Consider the following 12,300-nt stretch of genomic DNA (forward strand, 5'->3'; position numbering starts at 1 on the left):
CTCTCAACTCATGTGGTTTCTATCCTCAGCAGTTACATCATAAAGTAGCTTGATCACAAAGGAAATGTTCCTTAAGTTATTGGCATAGTTTTGCTAAATTCACTTGACTGGTAGCCTTATCCTTTGTTCTTGTAATGCATCTTCAAGGCCCTGTCTACACTGCCGTATAATTTTTACAACTCTATCACTTTGGCAAGCTTTAGTTATAAGAGGTTTGGATTGTCTTCCACTAAGGCTCAGGCCCCTTCTACACTGCCATATAAAATCCAGATTATCATCTTTGAACTAGATTATATGGAAGTGTAGACTAATATAATCCAGTTCAAAGTGGATAATGTGGATAATCTGCTTTGATAATCTGGATTAGACAACAACAACAACAACAACAACAACAACAACAACAACAACTTTATTCTTCTATCCCGCCCCATCTCCTCAAGGGGACTCGGGGAAGTTTACATGGGGACCAAGCCCAGTAATATACAATAAAATACAATAATACAATAATAAAATAAAATAATAAAATAAAAATGGCAGTGTAAAAGGGGGTTCAGAGAATGGGTCTTGCCCAGGTTCATCAAGTGGGCTTTTATGATTGATTTGGGATTCAAACCACACTTTCTCAGGCCCCCTTGACACTGCCACATAAAATCCATATTATCTGCTTTGAACTGAATTATATGGCAGTGTAGGCTCATATAATCCAGTTCAAAGGAGATAATGTGGATTATCTGCTTTGATAATCCGGATTATGTGGCAGCATAGAAGGAGCCTCAGAGTTCTAATCCAGCACTGAAACCACTACACTATTCTATACAAAAAATAATGTAGCGATAAGCCTGGAGAGTTACTTTTAAAAATCAATAAGCATATTCAGGAGTAGCCGTCCATGTAGCAAAATACAACAACATCCAAAAAAATCATAAAATAATTATATTATTGGGCTAACTGAAATGTAAAAAATATATATAATGCAAGCTTTCAGAGTTTCACTAGTTCATTCAACTTAAAAACCATAGAAGAAAAGTTCAATTCTAGAGTCAGAGGCCCACATTTTGTCTCAGATATTATTCCCATTGTCAGTTAAGATGGTCTGGACAGATCCCAAAGGCCATGTGGGAACTGTGGACAAAGGGAAGAAAAACACAGGCAATAAAATTTCAAATCCATTAATAGCAGCCAAGTAACTTGAGATCACTGAGATCTAGGTGCAATGGAAGTTACTTTGCTGCTGCTAATGCATTTGAAATTTTACTGTCTGTGTTTTACTATACTGCCCTTTGTTCCCAGTACTCACATTGCCATGAAGAGGAATGGCCTCTTCCTGTATCATTCTCCTGTGGATTTTGGATTTTTTTTTTTTTGGATTTTAAAACTCAGTTATAGTCAAGAGGCACTCTAAAGTAATTAATTTCTCTAGAAACTTGAGTTGAAAAATCGATCCCTCAAAAAACTGGGTCAACTTATCCACAAATGAATGTTAGCATTGTACCTTAACTTATTAAAAAAGGAAGCCATCTTCTTCACTGAATACAATGGCAAAAGGTGAGATTATAACCCATTCCAAGAGAATCTAAAACAGTGGTTCCCAACCTGTGGTCCGGGGACCACCAGTGGTCCCCAAGAACTAATATATGGTCTGCAGCCTCACTGTTACTACACCTGTTGCAACGAGAGCAACTGGTCTTGCGAACCCCTCTTATAGTGCTGAGGCAGTGCTGATGTTAGGAGGGGAGAGGCTGACTACCCATGAAAGGTGTGACAACAAGCCTCCTGTCTGCTGCTTCTCCTCCTCCTCTCTCTCCCTGACTGGAGCTGTTTCATATGGTGCCTGGAAGTGCGGGTGCCTTGGTGTCTTCATTTTTAGGCCTGTTGCTGGGGTTATTTGGGGTGTTGATTCAGAAAATTGCATTGGATAGACCACATCCACTCTAGATTATTAAATATGATTTTCTGTGGGCGAGTAGATGGCGACTACTGATGGCATATGTTCTGTATCAGAAACTAGAGTTGATGTGGTCTATCCAATGCAATTTTCTGAATCAGCAACCCAGATAACCAAACTGAATCAAAAGTTGACCAAAAACTGATCTGTAACCCTGTTGGTACTAATTTTGGAGAGTGGTCTCTGGTCAAAGTCGTCCCTGGCCAAAAAAAGTTTGGGAACCACTGGTCAAGAGGCATTCTAAAGTAGTTAATTTCTCTAGAAACTTGAGTCGAAAAATCAATCCCTCAACAAACCAGGTTAACTTATCCACAAATCAATATTACTACTGTACCTTAACTTATAAAAAAGGAAGCCATCTTCTTCATTGAATACAATGGCAAAAGGTGAGAGTATAACCCATCCCAGGAGAATCTGAAATAGATTATCCCTTTACTCTCTCCGCTGTAGCACAATTCCTAGCCTTTTTGAATTTATGGGGAGAAAATTGTCCTTGACATCAGCCAGAGGTGTTGATGTTTTCCCCCCTCTGAGGAATGAACCTCGTCAAGTCTACCCTTGACTTATATAGGAGGTCGACTTATACATTAGTATATACAATACTGGATAATTATAGCATTTCTTTTTTCTAAAGTTACTTATTTTCCAATTTTGAAAAATAACTACCATAGTTATTTTTGAGTTGCTTTAGAAAAACCAACCTAAAAAAGCTGTTAGCCTGCAGCATACAAGTTTCCTTCTACCTACCTTATCACTATTTCAAAACACAACACGAAGCAGAAATATGAGCCAATACTTGAATGATAAGATTTTCCTCCTCCAATCCTCCTGTTGCTATCAGTGAAACCAAAAGCAACGAAAGCATTACAATTACACAACAAAAGGATGTGAAGCCATCTCTCAGGAATGCACTTTATGTAATTTACCTTTACCCTTGTTGTTAAGAGAAAAGGAATGAATTACAAGAGCAGCATTTTTGTAACGACTCCTTTCCAAGCTCTGGCATGTGAAAACATACATATATATACAACCTAGAGAGGGGGGAGCCGAGAAATGAAGCCCCACAGGCCATTAAATGTTGGCGGTACAGTCTGTGACATGAATAGAAAGCCCAGGGACTAGTACAGAGGACGTTATCCTCCAGGAAAAAAGGCTTAATTTTTTTGTATCTGCACATAGAGACCCATAAAGATTTAACCAAAGAACAAGGTGCAATAAACCATTGAAAGAGTCATAAGAACCAACTTACCACTGAGTCCAAAAACCTAATACAGCAGTCGAGCTCCGGGCGAGTCTCACAGAATTGCCGAAAGAGAAGTCTTCCTATTGGCTGCTTATCACATAAACTGTAGTAATCTCTCTCTGGAGGAAATAAAAGAGGAAGAAGAAGGAAGGTGAACAAATGAGGCACTTTTTAATGGCCTTCGGTCTGGTTATGGTTTGAGCATGTGTAGGGTATTAAAAACTTCAAAACTTCTTTGCAAACAAGACGCAGTCTAAAAAGGACACCCAATCTACTAGAAGAAATGCAGGCTGTGGCCAAGGTTATGTGTGTTTTGCAATTGTGCCTTGGACATAGATTAATTGGTTTTGGAAGTAGAAAGCATCCTGAAATTCTCAGCTTCCTCTCCTTCTCCACCCACGATTGGGGGAAAAATTAAGAAAAGAATGCTAGTTACTGGCTCGTATGATTGCAAAGTTAGTCTTGGAAGTAAATGGCCAATATCTGTTGAAATCTCAGAGACAAAAATCATCTGGGAAGGGGGCTGGGCACAGTTTCTAGTGGTGCTGAATGCTCCCTTTGTCATATTTGCCCTTTACAAATTGAGGGACATCCTTTTTTGGACTACAGCTCTCAGAATCCCAGAGGGAAGACAGCCAGTGTAAAAAAAATATGGGTCTGAGAATGTGGGGAGTTGTAGCCCCCAAAAGTGACCTTTCCAATAATAACAACAAGCAAAATACATCCTGCATCCAGCTCTCATGGGTCTCTTCTAAGAAGAACCAACATTAGTACTCAAGTCAATGGCTCAGGCATGATTCTTAGGATGAAAGTGCACTGCTAGATACTGCAACACCATTTTAGTTTGTGAGCACTGCTTCCAAAAACGGGCTCCCTCCTGAATGAGTTTTTTTTGTCCCGCATACGAAAAAACGAATATTTTCATGCCATTGATGGCAATGGGCGGGCTTCCCACGCTCCCCTTCTTCTCAGTTTTGGGGCTGCTGCCATTTTCCTACCTGGTGCCACTGCTGAATACAGTTTGCCGGGGGCCTTGCTCTGCAACCGTGCAGACCCAAAGGCCTTGGCAGGCGATTGTGGTTTGTGCCTACACGCCACACTCGCAGTGTGTGTGGGGCATGTAAGCCCAAAGCACACACACCTGCCAGGGCCTGCAGCCGAGTGCCAAGTAAGGAGCACTCCTTACTCATTGCTCGGCTGCTGGCCCTGGCAGCGGTCGCAGTTTGGACCTACACACCACACATACAGTGCATATGTAGTTTGTAGACCCAAACCGCGAGCACCTGCCAGGGCCTTTGGGACTGAATGGTTGCAAAGCAAGGCCCCCGGCAAATGTAATGGAGGGCAAGACCTGGCAAGCCACCAGCAAATGTGGCGCATTCCAGCCCTGCACCAAGGATCACACCACTAGACCTCAGCAGTGGTGCAGGGTAGGTTTCCCTGAGCGCAATCCCTTTTCTCTCTTCTATAACTACGCTTTTGAAAAGCAGGGTTGCGCCTGGTACCTGCTCCTGCCTGCTTTCGTGTCTAGTTTATTTTTGTACCCGGAGGGGGTGGTTAATTAGAGTTCTTTCTCCCACCCTGGACCTTCTACAGATATATAAACCCCACTTACCTCACAATCTCTGAAGGCCCCAAAGGCGGGCCCAGCGCGGGCACCCGGGCGGGCCCAGAGTGGGCATCCGGGTGGGCCCGGCACGGGCCGGCCGGTGCTCGCCGGAGCGCTGGGCAGAAGGGGAAGGCCCACCAGGAAGGCCTCACCAGGAAGGCGTTTGGTGGCTTCTCTGCTCTACAAAGCCCCCAACGCCTTCCTGGCGAGAAGGAAGGTGTTCAGGGCTTTGTGGAGCAGAAAAGTGCCACTTCTCTGCTCCCCAAAGCGACGACCTCGGCTCCTTCCTTGCAGAGGGAAGCGCGGCAGCGGAGGCAGGCCACAGGAGACAGGAATTGTCTCGATGGTACCCCAACAAGATGGCGCCACAGGCAACTGCCTAGTTGGCCTGGTGGTTGAACCACCTCTGATAATCACCAAAGTGTTTTGTAGAAACAAGCCAGCTATCAATTTGACAAAGCAATATGTTGCCTCAGCATATGGTGGGCTGGAGTCTCCTTTTTGTAGGGTTTTAAGCAAAGGCTGAAAGGCCATGTGTCAGGAGAGCTTTGCTTGTGTATCCCAGCCTTGCAGGAGTTTGGACTAGGTGCCCCTTGTGTTATCTTCTACCTTTTTGGTTCTATGATCCTAACTGGTGTATATGTATGAGAGAGAAATACAATGCACCCCTAGTGATCATTGGGGTTTGTTCCAGGACCCCTAGAGATATCAAAATCTCTGGATGCTCAAATTCCATTATACGCAGTAGCATAATAAAATGGTATTCTTTTTAGAATACTACCCGCTTCTCCCTCTCCTCAAATATTTTCATTCCACAGATAGTTTAATCCGTAGATACAGAATCTGCAGATACTGGGGGGCCACTGTATAAATAAGGCTTTAATGAATTTGGCACAAATTTATAACCAGCTGGTACGTGAGGCTGTTCCGGATGTAAAATTAGGAGTAAAAACCCTGTTCGCTAAACACTAAACAACAGACTGTTTCTTCTGAATGTTCTCATCCTTAGTTTTCTCGGAAACATATGACATTTTGTTGTTGTTGCCACAACAACCCACTCCTTACCTTAACACAAGATGTTGCATGGCAAGAAGACAAATTCCTCTGCTCTACCTGTTGCAGCCAGTTATAATATCTGGTATATGGAGGAAATAATACTCTTACACCTTGTCAGACTGGAGGTTCTGGGTTTTAGCTTCGTATGGAGGTGGTCATGTATTTTTTGGGGGAGGGAGGTAGTTTAAAATGTGGGTAATATGATAATGCCTCCACTTTCTGTATACAAAACATGCATACAGGTATGCAGACCAAAAAGCAGTGTTAACAACCATTACTTCCCTTTATCCCTTATGGGATAAAAGGACAATGTAACCAACATAACTAGTTGTGTTACTTCTTGAATTGCTAATTACTGGGGGGCAGAGGGTTTGAAGTTTATGAGATCTGAAATTTTCCTATCAAAATGTCTTTCCAGTCCCATAGCCTCAGCTGGCCCTTGCGATTCAGAGAACCCTTTAAACCCCTTTAAAGCTATTCATTTTCTGCATTTTCTTCATGTTTTATTAGAGCCATATGTGGTTTTCCTGACTTGGAACTACAGCTTCCATCATCCATCTGGCTGGACACACCCATTCCTGGGGCTTATAAAGATTAGAAAAAGATTCAAAGAAAGCTGCAGAGAATTTATTTTTACTTGTGACTACTCAAGTGACTCACATTTTATCCAATGGCTAGCTAGCTAGGACTACGAATTTTGGAGACTCAAATCATGGCAAGCCTTGAGCAAGTCACACAGGGCCCTGATCTTCAATTTAGGATCATGTTATTCTGATGTTGTATTAGGTATTTTAATTCTTGTCTTAATGTCTAAATGTTGTTTATATCCCATGTTTAATGGTCTTATTGATTTTAATGCATAGTTATATTTTGCTGTTTTAGATATATGATTTGGTTTTACATGTATGTTAGGCATTGAATTTTGCCATTACTACATTGTAAACTGCTTTTAGGCTCCCCCCCCCCCAGGGGTGAGAAAAGCAGTATATTAATACAGTAAATAAACAAACAAATAAATAAACACTCTCAGGCCCTTCTACACTGCCATATAATCCAGATTATCAAAGCAGATATTCCACATTATTTGCTTTGAACTGGTTTATATGAGTCTACACTGCCATATAATCCAGTTCAAAGTAGATAATCTGGATTTTATATGGCAGTGTCGAAGGGGCCTTAGTCTTTGAGGAAGTCAATGGAAACCCCACTCTGAATGTATCTTGCTGTGAAATCCTTATGATAGGGTTTCTTATGGCCACCATAAGTTGGAAATGACTTGAAGGAATGCAACATGATGGAACTACTTTAAGTTTATGCAGCACTGATTTAAACTGCCATCAATTTCTCATTTGGATTTCATAACAAAGCAGAAACCACATCCTTGGTTTTACTTTTCAAGGATGAATATCAAATATAGTGTATGTATCTGTGCATATAAATTCTATTTGTATCCCGCCTTTCATAAAATGGCCATGTTACTTCTTGGGGGTATAAGACTTAAAATGAACTGCATCACACTTTTTAAAAAAGCTAGCACAGCTACAAAAAGATATTGCTGACCGGAAGGCTGACAGTTCAAGCCGTGGGCAGGGTGAGCTCCCACCATCAGCCTAGCTTTTGCCTACCAGCAGTTCGAAAACAGCAATGTGAGTAGATAAATAGGTACCCATTTAATGGGGAGGTAAAAGGTGCCAGTGGTTCAATCGACAGGCTCCTCGGTGTGGAAGAATGGAACAATGGCATCTCCCCATAGTCGAGTCGAGTACAGCCTCCAGATACCGGAAATGAAAGAGGGCAGCCTGCCTCTGTTTATGTATTGCCTGTCTCTGTCAATTGTATAATGGCATTGAATGTTTGCCATATATGTACCTGTAATCTGCTCTGGGTCTCCTTGGGGAGATGGAGCAGAATATAAATAAAGTATATTATTATTATTATTGTTATTATTATTATTATTATTATTATTATTATTATTATTATTATTATTATTATTATTAGCAATATATTACAAGGGTTCCTGTATTTCTTCTATAATGCTGTGGCCAAAAGAGGAGAGCATTCATCTTTTTTTTTTTAAAGGAGAAGTGTCATGCCAAAAAAATAAACCCAGATAAATGCAAAAGCATGTACAACAGTCTAAGTCATCCAGCTCTTGGCAACTTTAAACTAGAAGAACAGGATGAACTTGTTGGGAAAGTAATAAGCACATTTCTCTTCTCCTTTAAAGTGGTGCAAAATAGTTTCTAATCCCTAAGACATTATAGATGTGGTAGTCCTAAAGCATCTTACCAATTAATTTAGATTATATTAAAAGGTAAAGGTTAAGTCCAGTCATGTCTGACTCTGAGGGTTGGTGCTCATCTCCATTTCTAAGCCGAAGAGCCGGCGTTGTCCGTAGACACCCCCAAGGTCATGTGGCCGGCATTACTGCATGGAGCGCTGTTACCTTCGCGCCGGAGCGGTACCCATTGATCTAATCACATTTGCATGTTTACGAACTGCTAGGTTGGCAGGAGCTGGGGCTAACAGCAGGCGCTCATTCCGCTCCTGGGATTTGGACCTGGGACTTTTTCAGTCTGCAAGTTCAGCAGCTCAGCACTTTAACACACTGTGCCACCACCAGGTTCATATTATATTATATGAATATAAACCGCAAAGAGTTATTTCCAGTGGGGGATGCTTGGTCTTTGCTTTACAAAAATTATTTACAGTTCCAAAGCAACAAAAAGAAGTAATTTGCTGTCTTTGTAGTAGTGATTTATAAAAAGTAGCTCTTTTTACTTTTCTCAAAAGAAATGAAGATTATTATCCATTGGTTTCTTTGAAATATACGTGGATGCTACAAGTCATCACCCTGTGATACAAAACACCTTATTCCCATGTACCTCCTTGCCTTATCCGTGACAACCGTCAGTGATAGCCACCTCCATCTATGGGGGAAAAGTCCTAAAAAGTGAATGTGTTGTTGAAGGCTTTCATGGTTGGAATCACTGGGTTGCTGTGAGTTTTCCGGGCTGTATGGCCTTGTTGCAGAAGCATTCTCTCCTGATGTTTCATCTGCATCTATGGCAAGCATCCTCAGAAGTTGTGAGGTCTGTTGGAAACTAGACAAGTGAGGTTTTTATATCTGTGCAATGTCCAGGCTGAGAGAAAGAACTCTTGTCTGTTTGAGGCAAGTGTGAACATTGCAATTGACAACCTCCATTAGCATTGAATGGCATTGAAGCTTCAAAGCCTCACTGCTTATTGCCTGGAGGAATTCTTTGTTGGGAGGTGTTAACTGGCCCTGATTGTTTCCTGTCTGGCATCTCCCTGTTTTTTGAGTGTTGCTCTTTATTTACTGTCCTGATTTTAGAGTTTTTAAAATGCTGGTAGCCAGATTTGTTCATATTCTTGGTTTCCTCCTTTCTGTTGAAATTGTCCACATATTTGTGGATTTAAAAACTTTCCTCTTTCGACAGGCCGTTCATGAAGGAAACTAAGATGGAATAAGAAACACCATAATGTTTATGGACTGAAACAAAGTGCAATATAATCTGACATGATGCCACAAGAATGCGAATGTATATTATTGTTTTTTTAACTGTTCATTTTATGTTGTTTTATACTTATTATCGATGTATTTGGATTGTTGCTTACATTATTACAATATGTTGTAGGCTGCTTTGGGTCCCATGAGGGCGAAAAGCGGGATATAAATAAAGATTTATTATTATTATTATTATTATTATTATTATTATTATTATTATTATTATTATTATTATTATTTCAATGGCTTCTCTGTGTAGTCTGACATGGTGGTTGTTAGAGTGGTCCAGCATTTCTATGTTCTCAATTAATATGCTCTGTATCCAGGTAGGGCCATTTAACACATTATTATTATTATTATTATTATTATTATTATTATTATTATTATTATTATTATTATTATTCTATCCCGCTTTTCTCCCATGGGTGGGATTCAAAGCGGCGTACAACATATAAAATTCATACAAATACATCAGACCGAAATACATACATCATACCTCAATACAATACAAATGATTCCACCAGGCAGGAAGCAGCCAGACTTTGAAGCTGTAAGGCCACTCGTTGCTAATCAAGGTGGCCAGTTGTAACATTCACACTTGACTCAAGCAGATAAGAGTCATTTCTCCCACCTTGGACGTTCCACAGATATAGAAACCTAATTTGCCTAGTTTCCAACAGATGCCACAACCTCTGAGGATGCTTGCCACAGATGCAGGCAAAATGTCAGGAGAGAATGCTTCTGGAACATGGCCATAGAGCCCGGAAAACTCACAGCAACCTAAAATGTTACTTACATAGAAAAACAACAAACCTATCCCTTGTTAAGTTAGAACTATAATATAATGCAATGGCATTGTATTGGGGAACATAACTAATTGCAAGTAACTATTTATTTGTAGTTGTTTCCTTTGAAACTCCGCACACAACACAATGCAAGAGTCCCCTCTGCTCTTTCCTGGCAAAAAAATAAAAATAAACAGAAGACTATATTTATTGGGTCTGATGTATTTTAAACAACATCTTTGAGCATCAATTTCTGACAACCAACTTTTGTTCTTGGAATAACTCAGTAATCATAGTTCTAACGGCGTCTTCCCTCTTTCATCCCCATCCTTTCTGGCATTTTCTTTTTTAAAATAACAACACAGCACAAGCCATAAGAGCTACAGCAAATCAACCACACTGTTTAGTTCCCACTTCATCAACTCCAAATAATAATAATAATAATGTTTCAAAAACAGGAACAAGAGAGTAAATGGTCAACTGGAGAATTTTTTAAAAAACAACTTTGCCTTGGACCAAACTATGTTTTTCTTTGTGCAGCCACCAATAAAAACAGCAGGTCAGATTCAAGCATTTCGCAAAGACAGAAAGCGATTTCCTGAGGAAATGTTAACTAGCTGGAAGTGAAACCATATGTTTGCAGAGACATGGTAGACATAGCGCTTCTCTGTCTGTACAATAGGTAAAGAGGCCCAATGGATAGAAGAAAGTTTAGGTAAACGACTGAGAATCAGTTATCTGAACCCTACATAGAGCTTTGGAATACTGTATACTCAGGCCCTTTCTACACTGTCCTTATATCCCAGGATCTGATCCCAGATTATCTTCTTGTCCCAGATTGTATGGCAGTGGCGACTCATATAATCCGGTTCAAAGCAAATAACCTGGGATAAGATCCAGAACGGTGTAGAAGGGGCCTCAGATGGTTTAGTTGGTGGCTGGTGGGTTCTCTGAGCAAAAGGCTGAATCTATTCCATGTTTGAGTCTGACCTTCTAAGGAGCTATTCAAGGTGCTGAATATTCTCCTTAAAATACATTCAGCATTTTGGCTAAAGTTCAAAGTAAAGCCTGAAGCAGAATCTCAACTTCACTGACACAAACACTAGCTGCTAATGAACTTGATTAATCAAAATGCACCGTGCTCCAATTTGTCGCGTCTTTTTTTCTTTATCAGATGGTATCTTGCAAGCAAAAAAAGGAGAAAAGTCAGTGGAGAAATGTGGGACAGTTACATTGGGAAAATGTCATGTGGATACCACTGTAAAATCAGTTCTTTCACGTTACACAACCACAGCACTATGATTCCATTTTAACTGCCATTGGCTTTTTTTCGTGTCAGGGATGACTTGAGAAACTGCAAGTCGCTTCTGGCGTAAGAGAATTAGCTGTCTGCTAGGACGTTGCCCAGGGGACACACAGATGTTTTGATGTTTTTATCATGCTTGTGTGGGGCTTCTCTCATGTCCCCACATGGAGCTGGAGCTGATAGAGGGAACTCATCCACGTTCTCCCTGGGTTGATTCAAACTGGCAACCTTCAGGTCAGCAACTCAACCTTCAAGTCATCAGTCCTGCCGGCAGAAGAATTTAACCCGCTGTGCCAGCAGAGCTCCATACTGCCATTGACTGCATCCAATGTACTGGCTGTTTGGGGAACTTAGAAAGCTCTACTGCCTCGGAAAATGTCAAAGTCTAAGATTCCATAGGATGCAGCCATGGCAAGTAAAAGTAGAATCATACATCTTACTTTTACTTACTTAGGCAATCCCTTGTAGTTCGAGGATGATGTTCCCCCAAGTGTAGTGTCTTGGCAGTGGATGCGTAGGTGGCTGTGGAGACCTATTCTTGACCTTCATGTTCTTTCGCAGTGAAGACATCGGTTTCCAGCTGGAAGGCGGTTCCGGTCAGGGTTGGAATGATGTGTCTTCTTCTTGGCCCGTTTATCCCTTAAGCCATCCATTCATGCCTCTTTGAATTCTGCAGCACTGTTGGTAACAGCTGACCTCCAATTAGAGCGCTCAAGGGCCAGGGCTTCCCAGTTCTCGGTGTCTATGCCACAGTTTTTAAGGTTGGCTTTGAGCCCATCTTTGAATCTCTTTTCCTGTCCACCAACATTATGTTTCCCGTTCTTGAG

The 12,300-nt window shown here is 41.1% G+C and overlaps 1 protein-coding gene across 1 annotated transcript in view; it reads right to left on the bottom strand.

Moving 5' to 3' along the window:
- grk5 (G protein-coupled receptor kinase 5) overlaps positions 1 to 12,300 on the bottom strand; it is a 325,889-nt gene that overhangs the window by 157,510 nt on the left and 156,079 nt on the right. Inside the window, exon 3 of the mRNA XM_008119541.3 lies at positions 3,195 to 3,307. Within this exon, the coding sequence (XP_008117748.1) occupies positions 3,195 to 3,307 (113 nt within the window). The remainder of the gene's footprint in view (positions 1 to 3,194; positions 3,308 to 12,300) is intronic.

This window comes from Anolis carolinensis, chromosome 3 (genome assembly GCF_035594765.1).
Source record: "Anolis carolinensis isolate JA03-04 chromosome 3, rAnoCar3.1.pri, whole genome shotgun sequence".
Lineage (NCBI taxonomy): Eukaryota > Metazoa > Chordata > Lepidosauria > Squamata > Dactyloidae > Anolis > Anolis carolinensis.